Genomic DNA, 12,462 nt, shown 5'->3' on the forward strand with positions numbered 1-12,462 from the left:
CTAACTAAAGATTTATTAACTAGGATAAAGTAAAGAGAGTTATTTACAGATTACAGAAGACAAACATATATCCACAAATGAGTTACAGTCTATGGTTCCAAAGGTGACAGAGTTGTAGCAATCTGTCAGCACTCAATGTTTTTTTGGAGCTAACCCAGGTTGACCCTGGGGATCTCTGCTTCTGTTACATAGCTCCAGCCCTCTGAGAGTCAAAACAGCCAGAGAGAGAGAGAGAGAGATCCAGTTTCTCCTTGTCTGGGATTATTATCTCTTCCACCTCATAGTCCAAACTGATGAGATACGTGTGACACTGCACCCCATATTCTTCATAATGATATTATTATATGATACGATTTAGTATACTTATGTATTTTATGCAAGACAGATCATGTGAAGTGTCATTGGAAAAGTTAAGATTTGGTGAATATGATTATCCTATAGGTATGCAGGTATCATTTTTGTATCTAAAGTTAGGAATATTGACTATGTATCTGTATTTCAATTGTGCTTACGCTGTGTGACACCCACAACCACCCATCCACAACCATGAAGAAGCCAGACAGTGCTGATGGCCCATCAACAAATACAATGGACCCTGGAAGAACTTAACGTTCCTGTGCACATTCCAGACAGCCTGTAAGTAATGGCTGCTATGACTCTACAAGGACATGTGACCAGGCCACCTGATTCTGAACACCATTTTGGGATGTCAGTATTTTTCCACAAACCAGTCTGGGAACCAAGTTTTGAAACAAAGGGTTTCTGCCATATGCTAAAGCTATATAAAGCAGGGAGTGACATCATCTGTTGTTTTTCATTCTTCACAGAAGAAGACTCCTGGAAACACCTAAGGAACAAAGACTGATCTGGGGGAAATGCTGGACCCAGGCTAAAGGGATTTCTAGCCTGTGTATGAAAGACCTGGGGATTCCAAGCTGCAAAGCAAACATGGCCTTTGCCTTAAGAATCTACAAGTCTGCCTGTACCATAAGTTTGGATATGAATAGTAGATTCTTACCCTATCTGTCTAGTATATTAAGCTTAGGTTGCATTTTTGTTTATTTGCTAGGTAATCTGCTTTGATCTGTTTGCTATCACTTATCACTTAAAATCTATCTTTTGTAGTTAATATATTTATTTTATGTTTTAATCTAAATCAGTGAGTTTGGAGTGAAGTGTGTGGGAATCTTAGCTCAGAGAGGCTGTTGCATATTCCTCTCCACATTGAGGGGGAGGAGAACTGGATAATAAATTCATACTGGTTGGGGTTTGGACCAGGGCAGGATAGTACTGCTCTGGAGTCCTAGGCTGGAAATCTGGGGATTATTTTGGCTGTAGTCTCTCTATTGTTGGTTCACATGTAGTAGCTGGTCAGAGCACCTGCATGTAACTGCAGCTGGTTGTGTCCTTACCTGCATGTATGCTGGTGGAAATGTAAGACCGGGAGCATGTCTGCAGCTTATCACAGCAGCACAGTGTGAGAGGGAGCCCAGGCTGGTGGGTCAGAGGGCTCAGTGGTACCCCAGTTCCTGATGGCACCCCAGAGGGAACCCGTCACAATGTGTTCACACGTAGATCTCTCCTTCCTGGAGGGAGTTAGGAATGCAGTTAACAAGGCATCTGTCCTTTGATGCTACACAGTTCCTCATCTGCCTTTAACTGGCCTTCTTATAAGCAGGACGAGCACTTTACCTTAATTAATGCTTCTTGCTCTGTATGTATAAATATCTTCTTACTATATGTTCCATTCTATGCATCCGATGAAGTGGGCTGTAGCCCACGAAAGCTTATGCTCAAATAAATTTCTAAGTCTCTAAGGTGCCACGAGTACTCCTGTTCTTTTTGCTGATACAGACTAACATGGCTGCTACTCTGAAACCTACAATTACAGAGGTTTACAGTGCAAACACTCAAAATACAACATTTTACCCTGGGCTATAGTGATTAAAAATGAAATCAACACAGGCAGCATCTTACAAGCATTTCATAAAGTCTAAACACTAACCACATTCTTACCAATTTAACATCTAATAGCTATTTTGATAATGCTAACATTCTAGGGTTGCCAATTTTGGTTGGATGTATTTCCTGGAGGTTTCATCTCATGATATAATTAATTATTTCTGGAGATTCCAGGACAATCCTGGAGGGTAGGCAACCCTATAACACACAGCTAAGCAAGACTGGTTTCCAGCTGTGCATTTGTAAGTGTTTGGTGAGGGCCTTGGCATGAGCTGGCACCAGGTCTGCCAGCATCACATGAACTTCTCTGATCTCGCTAGCTCCATTTTGAAGCCATGCGTCCAACTGCTTCTGTCTGCTCCCTCTAGATTTTGCTCCTCTGCTCTGTTACAGCTCCTGACACCATCAGCTGAGCACCACCAGCAGCCATGAATGTGTTTCATCTACAAATAGCATGGCCAGGTCCTCAAAGGGATTTAGGAGCCCAGCTCCCACTGAAATCAGGATCTGAAATTAAATAAATACATTAGAGGACTAGCTCATATTGTTTGTTCTCGGCAAGGCATTTTACTTACACAGCAAATCAATTAATATGAAGTGCGTAACAGAGGCAAAAACAGAAGGAAGAGGACTGCATTCCCACTCCCCAAATGGGCTGACAATTGAAAATCGAGAATCTGGTTGACTGGGGACAGTTGGAATGGAACACGTCGTGACAGCATACTTCATCATCTCCTTTCTAAGGAAGCCACGTGATCTTAGGCAACATCAGAATGACAAAATGCAGCTCTATTTTAATCAATAAGCATCAAGCTTGTGGCTAGGTATATCCAGAGAGCTTATTCATCAATTAATTGCATGGTGCTACTTGGCTAGGTACAGAGGCATTTGAGAAGCATGTTCACACACATGTTCCTAAACTAGCCGCAGTTGTTATGTAAGATTTAAGCTAAAATAATGGGGAGGAGAACCTCAAAGGAGTAAGAACAATCACTTCTGTAGATTACCAGAGCAGTCCATTTCCCAAAGCTGTAAGTCTGGGTTTTGGGCCTTCAAGGAAGGCTAGGGACCAGATAGGCAGGGAGTAGCACTAAGGTATTGTGGATTATTGGGATTTGAAGAACTCCAGCTTTTGTTAAAGGGGAAGTTAAATTTATTGGATATGAGATAGACAAAAAATTTTCCGCGCAGGAAACTTAAAACGCGGAGAGGCTCATTCTTTTTGCCTAAGTAATTCTTCCTAGAGTGGCAGCTTCATAGTTCTTTGTTTCTGATGTAAATACATTTCAGCATTAAAAGTTGATGGGAAACCAAACGTGTGTTGAATTCAGCCAAAAATGAGTGATGTCCCTCAAAAGGAGGAGCATCTGAGCGGTATGTATGGATTATATCCAATCTGTAATTTAAAGTGATGGTAGGGCAGCCCAGAGCCCAGCATGGGCACTCTTTGGTGAGGTTTGATACATCTAAATACACAGGTTAACTTTAAACCAGTATGTATTTCTTGGTGAAACTACAAAGTATATTCTCCCTACCCACCAAGCAGCAATGCAGCTAACATCCTAAACAGAACAATTAGTTTAACCTAACCTATATACTTCTGGCTTGGAATTGAAAGCCAGGATCAATGTAAATTTGATCTACCAATTTCTTCCGAAGTTCCATTTAATGAGGTCACTTTATTTAGGTCATTTAATTCTACTCTGAACAATTATTGAAAACCATTTCATGACCAGACATTGTGGGCTTGGCTAATTAAGGAGTTATGAGCTGTGTGCATATGTTTTATGGAGGTGTTTGCAGGGTGAGCCCTGGAAAGAGAGATCATTGGCATCTATAAGCTAACAAAGAAAGAAAATTTAACTTATTTCTCCAGCGTTCAGCAATGATTGCTCACGGATTCAGCAGAAATCCATACTTAACCTCTCAGACCTTTAATTATATGAATTGACAATATGCACATCAGAGTTCTGTCATGATCTTGACAACCACCAGCATGCGTGGCCTGGAAGCATAGACCTCATCAAGTTCTAAAAGCCTGACTGTGAAGCATAAAGAAGCTCAGAGTAGGAATTAAGACTGATCATTTACCTTCTTGTTGCATGTTTCCTTTACATCTTTTCCTCGCTAGTCCACAAAGCATTCTCTCTCTCTCTCCCCTTGCCTCTTACACTTAAACATACACCCAGATGTTTTGCCAGAGAACAAGGACACATCCTCTTTCTGGGCTTTTGGGGATCCAGGAAAAGATAAAGGATTCTCGGAAGCATTTCCTCCCCTTGGAGTTATAATTCCTTTCTGTGCTCAATAGTTTGCAAGCCCACAAGAGTGGAGTTGCTGGAGAGAAGAGGATGTGGGAGCTCCATTTTGATTTTATTTTTATTATTTTGTCTATCTTCTCCTGTAAGCTGGGGACCCATGAGAGTATAAGACTGTGCTTTGAAGAGCCCCCTTTAATGTTTAAGGAACCTAATTCCACAGAAAGCTTTTGCAGGTAAGGGAAATCCTTTGGTAGGGAAGGTCAAACCATTGAGTCACCGGAGTGGGAAATAGAACTTTGGAAATAAAACTGTCTAATCATTGTTTGTATAAGTTTACAGACTGGTGCATGAGCTGAAGCTCTTTTGCCCTGGGATCTCCATGATATTTAACAGATGCCCTCTGTACCGCTGTTGTGTAACTTAGTCTTGTGGCTTAAACAATCCCCTGCTGTGTTTACAGACCAAACATTGCAGCTTTGGGCACTTTTTCTGTTGTTGCTATATGCTTTATGACAATGGCTCTCAACCTTTCCAGACTACTGTGCCCCTTTCAGGAAGCTGATTTGTCTTGCGTACCCCCAAGTTTCACCTCACTTACAATCTACTTGCTTCCAAAATCAGACAAAAATACAAAAGCATCACAGCACACTAGTACTGAAAAATTGCTTAATTTCTCATTTTTACCATATAATTATAAAATAAATCAATTGGAATATAAACATTGTATTTACATTTCAGTATATAGTATCTAGAGCAGTATAAACAAGTCATTGTCTGTATGAAATTTTAGTTTGTACTGACTTTGCTAGTGCTTTTTATGTAGTCTGTTGTAAAACTAGGCAACTATCTACATGACCTCTGCGTACCCCTGGTTCAGAACCACTGCTTTATGAGATGAGTAAAGCAAAACTGGACACAGTCAAGACCAGCATGTGCCATTGATTTATACCATGGCAATTTAATGCTTTCAGTGTAATGCACTATTCCTTTCATTTAAAAATGTCTCTAGTGATTTTAAACTATTTTTATTTAGTTGTACTAGCAGCACCTGTAAACCAAAATCAGGACTCCACTGTGCTAGGCACTTGCACGCATGCATAGTAAGAGATTTACCATTCATATAGATAAGACAAAGGGTGGGAGGAGGAACAGAGTGGTGAAGTAAATTGTCCAAGGTGACAGAGCAAGTCACTGGGCAGCCCAGGATTCCTGAATCTCTTTTCCACTGGACCAGGCTCTCCTAGCAATAATACAGACCTGTAGGCATGCAATGAAACAGATCTTGACAGAAACAAAGCCTCTCTTTCTTAATAACGCTCAACATCATCTTGTTTGTTGCCCTTCACTGTGTATTGAGAAGATGATGTCACTGAGCTGTCCACAGAGATGCCAAGTACTTTCTCCTGTCTGTGTTTGAAATCTGAACTCTATGTGCCAGATCTGATCTCATTTACATGGGTGTTACTTCATTTTGACGCTTGTGTAGAAGAGATCAGAATCTGGCCCCATGTGGCCAATGAAGCCTTGCTCAGATGGTACTGGATGCAAGCTTGAATAGTGGATGCATTTTTTGTAATGTTCTTATATATAGTGGGTGAAATCCTGGCCCCGGTGACATCAGTGGGAGTTTTGTCTTTGATAACAGTGGGACAGGGATTTCATCCTGTACATTTGAAGCCATCATCCTCCCTCTGGTGGAGAAGTTATAAATGACAGTACTGCTGGTTTTCCATAAGGGCTAAACTAGGAGCAGGATTGGCATGGACTGGCATGTTGACCTGGATCCTGCATGAGTTCCATTCAAAGAACCTCTCAAACTTCAGGGGGTGTTCAGGTCTTGAGGGCTTACACCAACAGAATGGAGCAGTTTAAGACATTGACGGTCAGTGCATGGAGTCTGGTGTTTCACTTAACCTTTCCCGCAGCTTGCTCTCCTGCTCACTATTTAAGCAGAAAGTGCACTTTCCATTTGTCATGCTGGGGACAACTGCACAGATGAGATTTCTCTTTTAAAAAGAAGTTCAGCTCCTGGGAAAGGTGGCTGCCTTTAGTTCTGCAGGAAATAAGAACACAACACAAAAGATTTATACATTTCCAATAAACACATCTGTCTTCTAAGACCATTGCAGCAATGCTACTACCTGAATTAAAAATGTAATTAGTATGTGTACATCAAGATCAGAGCCCATTAATAACAATGTGCTGGGCTGGCTGGCCATCAGCAGCTGTTGTCAATATAGATTTTACGCTGCCTTTTCAGAAAATACCTTTTCCCTCAGCATACAAGAAACTCAAGTGAGACCATAGCATCATGGTGTCCATACAATAGTAATGCTCTTAGGCCAATGAAACGTTCCCCACCTCTTAAGCAATGTTTAACATTATAGGATGAAATGCTGGCTCCATTGACTTCAGTGGGGTCAAGACTTCAGCCACCCTTGATAAAGAACTTGACTGCAGAAGAGATGGATGCTAGCGCTAGAATAGAGAGGAAGTCGTGTGTTGAGGCATGGGACCAGAGCTCAGGAGATCTGTGGGCTATTCCCCACTCTGCACTGACTCCCTGCGTTACCTTGAGCCAGTCACTTGCTCTCTGTGCCTCAGTTCTGTATATGTAACAGCCCAGGGGTCTTGGGAGGATAATTCCATAATGACTGCAAGGCACTCAGCTGTCTGATGGGGTACACATAGGTACTAGTGGGAGAGGTTAACTAAGAATATCTGAATTGGTAATACTGGACCACGTTTGTTGATGGTGATTATCAAGGAGAGGAGGTTGCTAGGTATCCCTAAGGAAGAACTGTGAGCAATTTCCTCTGTTCAGGAACCGAGCTTCTAGGAGCGCACCATGCGCATAGGAGATTGGGAGTGGAGTGGGGCTAGGTGTCACCTCTTCAGAGTAGCTTCTCAGTGCCCCACTGAGTTATTCAGGCTGGACACTGGAGAGATGATTCATCTCTCAGTGAGGTGTGGCGACAACCACAGCCCAAACAAAAGAAAACAGGTTGCACCTGTGGTGCAGGTATGGCCTATTTCCAGCATCAAACTCATATGTTAGTCTGAACCTGGGCATTCACAGGAGCACTCCACACTGTACAGGATGGAGCCCTTCATCAGCTTCTCACCATTGCAGCTGCTGGGGTAACATGAGCCATTGTTTGGAGAACCCTGGAGAGCAGGATAACAAGGATGACATTCCTAAGCACAATGTAGATGAGGTGGAGGGTGTTTTCTGGATGTACTTTGGTGTCACCTGGCTGGCTGAAAGCACAAAAGACAACTGAGAAAGTGAACAAGGGAGTCTTATCAACGTCTTCCCATAACACAAGAACCAGGGGTCAACTCAATGAAATTAATAGGCAGCAGGTTTAAAACAAAACAAAAGGCAGGACTTCACCAAACGCTGGTCAACCTGTGGAACTTGTTGCCAGGGGATGTTGTGAAGGCCAAAAATATAACTGGTTTTAAAAAAAAGAGCTAGATAAGGTCATAGAGAATAACTCCATTAATGGCTATTAGCCAAGATACTCAGGGATGCAACCTCATGTTCTGGGTGTCCTTAAATCTCTGACTGCCAGAAGCCAGGACTGGATGACAGGGTATGGATCACTCAAAATTGCCCAGTTCTGTTCATTCCCTCTGATGCAGCTGGCGCTGGACACTGTTGGAAAACAGTATATGGGCTGGATGTACCATTTGTCTGACCCAGTATGGCCATTCTTATGTTCACTGTTGGTATTACCTCTACACTCGGGAAAACTGGAACACAGCCCTGAGCATAGGTTGAACTACAAGGAGACACTCATGGTAAAAGGCAACCTTTCTCGAGTAACACAGCATGAGACTAAAACTGAGGCCTTCTCCACTTGTGGGCATTAATGAGCTCATGGGCTTTTCCACAGGAATTGAGGCATTGACTTTTGATGTCCTGACAATTGTCTAAGACACCCCCCCCCCAAGTTCCAGCAGAGAGTGATTTGCACCTGTGGATCCCTGCTGTGGATGGACCCTACCGTGGCTGGAGATTGTTCCTTCCTTGTCATTCTCTCTCCTTCTTTACCGTACGGAAGCCCTCTACAAGGCTGGGGAGGAAATAGGAGCAGGAGGTCTCTGCCAGAAACTCCACTTCCTCAAATCTGCACAGCAACATAGTGTACGTTTTTACAGAGTCTACAGTCACTTAGTTAGCTCTCGCTTTGCCAGCTCATTTCCCGCAGTGAGGACAGAGACATAAGTGTCACATGCAAATTTAGTCACCTCACTGTTGACCTTTCCCAGATCTATAATACATCTATTATAGCGTACTTTCAGGGCACTCAGCTATAAACCTCCTCTACTGAAAACAGACCATTTATTACAGATCTGTTCTCTCCCCTCACCAGTTTCTTATCCCGGACAAAACATTCTCTCTCAGCCCAATCACTCCTTAGATTCTTGAAGAGCCTCATGCCAGGGACTTGAACGAAGAGGGTTTGAAAAGTTTAAGTTATTGTGATGGTGCCCCCCATGTGCTTATGAGTGTATATATGACGTAACTGGAATGTTTTATGCTACATATTCCATGTAACATATCTCTGTAAAGGTTATGACCTACTGAATCTATTCATCCTATTTATATTCATGTATCATTTTTTATTCAAAGTTATGAATATTGGCTGTGTACGTGCTTGATTTTTAAGTAGCCTTAGTTAAGCATTTGGTCAGTTTCTTGAGAAAGCTCCATCTTGGAGCTGGACTTTGCATAGCAGAGAGGAAGGAGAGAAAGTCACAAGAGAAAGTCACCCACAAGAGAAAGTCTATTTAAGCCTGTGGGAGACCCCTCCATTTGGTCTTCAGCTGGCTAAAACGATAGCTTCTCCACCCACAAGGATACCTGAAAGAAACTGGAACAAAGGACAGCAACTGCATGGGGTGTGAGTGATTGCTGAACCCAGACTAGAAGGAGACTAGTCTGTAAAAGGAAGCTTACTAGAATTCCTCTGAGGGTGAAGTTTTTATCTGTGTTTAGTTCTCTTACTGTATTAGACAGACTTGTGTGTTTTATTTTATTCTGCTTGCTAATTCTCTTTGTTCTGTCTGCTATTACTTGGAACCACTTAAATCCTACTTTCTGTATTTAATGAAATCATTTTTTACTTATTAATTAATCCAGAGTACATATTAATACCTGGGGGGAGGGAGAGAGAGGGGAGAACAGCTGTGCATCTCTATCAGTGTTATAGAGAGTGAACAATTTATGAGTTTACCCTGTATAAGCTTTATACAAGGTAAAACTGATTTGGGGTTTAGACCCCATTGGGAGTTGGGCATCAGTGTTAAAGACAGGAACACTTCTTAAGCTGTTTTCAGTTTATGCCTACAGCTGTTATGGGATGTGGTTCAGACCTGGGTCTAGGTTTGCAGCAGGCTAGTGGGTCTGGCTCAAACCAGGCAGGGCACTGAAGTCCCAAGCTGGGAGGACAGGGAAAGCAGGGGCAGAAGTAGTCTTGGAATATCAGTTGGCAGCCCCCAGGGGGTTTCTGTGATCCAACCCATCACAGTTATATCTACTGCTGACTCCCATACAGAATTCCAGCAGCTTAGAGAGGCATATTTTTCCAGTACAGAAGTTGGGCTGGTTCATCGCCATATTATATCAGACTCAGTTAGGTGTTTTATACCTAGCTTTAATTGTTTTTCAGCTAATTTACCTGCTACTGAAGCAAAGTTTATTGGTCTGTAATTCCCAGGATCAACCTTAGCAATTAAAAAAATAATAAATATGACGCTGGCTGAGCTAAGTCTCTGCTAGAATAGCAGATTTAAATGGTAAATCATGTGGGTCTGATTCTGTGCTGAGCTTCTGGGATGTGCAGCCTGAGGTAGTAGGGCAAAGATCGCTTTTATGTCTGGATTTTGGGAGCAGTCCCCAGCATAAATTAGAGCAGCTCTGGGCGCTGTTTTCATTTATGGCAGTCTTATGAAGGCTGCCTGTGAACTGCTATGCAGCCCAGTGTCCATGGCAGTATGCACTATGGACATGTATCCTACTGCTCCCAGCACAACTCCTACACCAGGGCTAGTAAAGGGTACTTTGCACTCCTCTTGCAGCAGAGGGATTCACTCCTGGGGCATCTGTACAGCCAGAGCAGTGTATAAGATATGGAGGTGGGGAGAATCTCTCCCTGTATTTCTGCCAGCAGTTCATCCACTTAATTCTTAAATTCTTTCAGAGTTCCTGGATTAACCATCCCATCCTGGTGACTCTTTGGCATTCAAGCTATCAATCTAGGCAACACCTCACTCCCTAGTACTGCCTCCCCTGTATTGCCTGCAGAAGAGTAACTCTGGGGCAGGTATCTCCCAATTATTCTCTGTGGTGAAGACTGATGCAAAGATTCCCTTATTCTCCTTGCTTGCTGTAGGGCTTTTAACTATCAACAATAAGGAGTCCCCCAATTCCCAAAGAAAGTTATTCTACAAGATCCAATCCCCATTCATGGTTCAAATGTTTGGGCTACATTTTCTTTGCTAATGTAATCCATCTACTCCTGTCTCGTACCATGCAAAGTTCCTCCTTTGACTCACTGGTGTTTACATCCGTCAAGGTACTTGGAGAAAATCAGGTTGCCGCCAGCTCAGAGTGCCCACTATTAATGGACTGTGTATGAAGACTCTACTTACATCTATGGATCTTAACCAGGACAGTATAACAGTTGCCAGAAGAAGAAGAAGAGAATACCGAAGGCAACTGCATCATTAAGATATTTATTGATAATTAAAATACTCGGGAAACTCCAACCATTTATATAAAAAATACGGATTTGAAAACAATGCACGCATGCACACACACATTTTAAATTCTTTATGTCAGAGAACTGTTACATCAGGAACGTGGCTAGGCTTCTTCCCTTGCTAAAAAGTCACCTTGTGCAGGCAATCATGGAACAGAGATGGCTGGAAGCACCTTTCCTGAACATTGGCCAAATCCCACTCGGTACCCATTTCCCTGGCAGTGACCTGGAATGGGGAGAGGAAGAGTCACAAGAGGGGCACCTAGTGATTTTTACAATAAGTAAAAAAATGAAATAGCACAAACTGCAGTACTAACACGAAAGGGAACAAAATGAATGTAAATACACAGATGTAGGCCTAGCTCCTTAGCTATGCTCAGTTGGGGTGATCCAAACTCCACTGACCTAAAGTTTCCCATTGACATTGAGGGGCTTTTGATCAGGTCAATACACACTGGATACCACTGAGGGGAGGGGGCTGTAAGGCAATATTTGTGGGTCCCCAAACCTGGGGATGGCTCTGTGTCAGCCTGGTCCCTGGTGTAGTTTAGAGCAGCCTTAAGAGAATTCTCAGCTTGCCAGACCATCAATGGGAGGCTACATTTAAAAAAAAACGAAACTAATGGTCAGATCCTCAACTAGTATAAATTGGAATAGCCCATTAAATTGAATTGGCACAGCTCCACTGACACCAGCTGAGGATCAGGCCCAAGATGTCCAGCTATGCTCCATTACATAAACAGACAATGAATGTCTACAACTGCTGCCAATGTTGCCGGTCATTGATTACATCTGTAACTACAGAATGATTTGACCTCTCAATACTCATGCAAGCTGTGAGTTGACATTCTGACCTATTGTCCTACATATTTATTTTTTTAATTCCACAATCCTGGGGTATGTGGCTGCTGCAAGTCCCCCTTCAGTACTGGTGCATACTGCCAGGTACTGTACGTATTCAGAAAGAGCAATCCATTAGTTCAGCTTACAGAGAAAGCAGGAAAGGAAACTCAGCTGAAGGCATTTCATCCAGTATGCATCAGGCATACCTGAAAACGTTATACTGAGATGAAGCAACAGACAAAATTACTGCAGACCTCAGCTGATAATGTTAGTAAAGAGAAAGACATCAGTGATATAACATGTCCCGTGAACAGTTTATTTTAAGGAACAATTTCATTGTCAAAAGATGGATTCTTCAAAAATGATGAAAGATGCACTCTTCCCTGCATATAACTAAATGATACAGTAGTTCCAGTGATTCATCCATCTCTGAATTTCTATTAGCGAGAGAGCGAGAGTATTAATCCTATTCAGATCATTTGTATCTTCTTACTGAGGGCTTGTCTTCACTGCAGTGTTAGCTCAAGGTATAACTCAATGTTACCCCTAACCTGACTCCTGTTTACACACAAAAATTTCTAGCTCAGGTAAAGTGACACTTTAAATGCGAATTAGCTGGTCCA

The 12,462-nt window shown here is 42.4% G+C and overlaps 1 protein-coding gene and 1 long non-coding RNA gene across 2 annotated transcripts in view; both read right to left on the reverse strand.

Moving 5' to 3' along the window:
* Positions 1–5,079: 5,079 nt before the first annotated feature.
* LOC122456161 lies at positions 5,080–8,374 on the reverse strand. The gene is made up of 3 exons (XR_006274856.1): positions 8,237–8,374; positions 7,349–7,484; positions 5,080–6,276 (listed from the first exon to the last, which is right to left on the reverse strand). It is a non-coding gene; the product is annotated as an uncharacterized LOC122456161 (long non-coding RNA).
* A 2,580-nt stretch (positions 8,375–10,954) lies between these two features.
* FAH (fumarylacetoacetate hydrolase) overlaps positions 10,955–12,462 on the reverse strand; it is a 36,368-nt gene continuing 34,860 nt past the window's right edge. The window contains exon 14 of the mRNA XM_038419403.2: positions 10,955–11,222. Within this exon, the coding sequence (XP_038275331.1) occupies positions 11,143–11,222 (80 nt within the window). The 3' untranslated portion in view covers positions 10,955–11,142. The remainder of the gene's footprint in view (positions 11,223–12,462) is intronic.

The sequence above is a fragment of the Dermochelys coriacea genome, chromosome 10, assembly GCF_009764565.3.
Source record: "Dermochelys coriacea isolate rDerCor1 chromosome 10, rDerCor1.pri.v4, whole genome shotgun sequence".
NCBI lineage: Eukaryota > Metazoa > Chordata > Testudines > Dermochelyidae > Dermochelys > Dermochelys coriacea.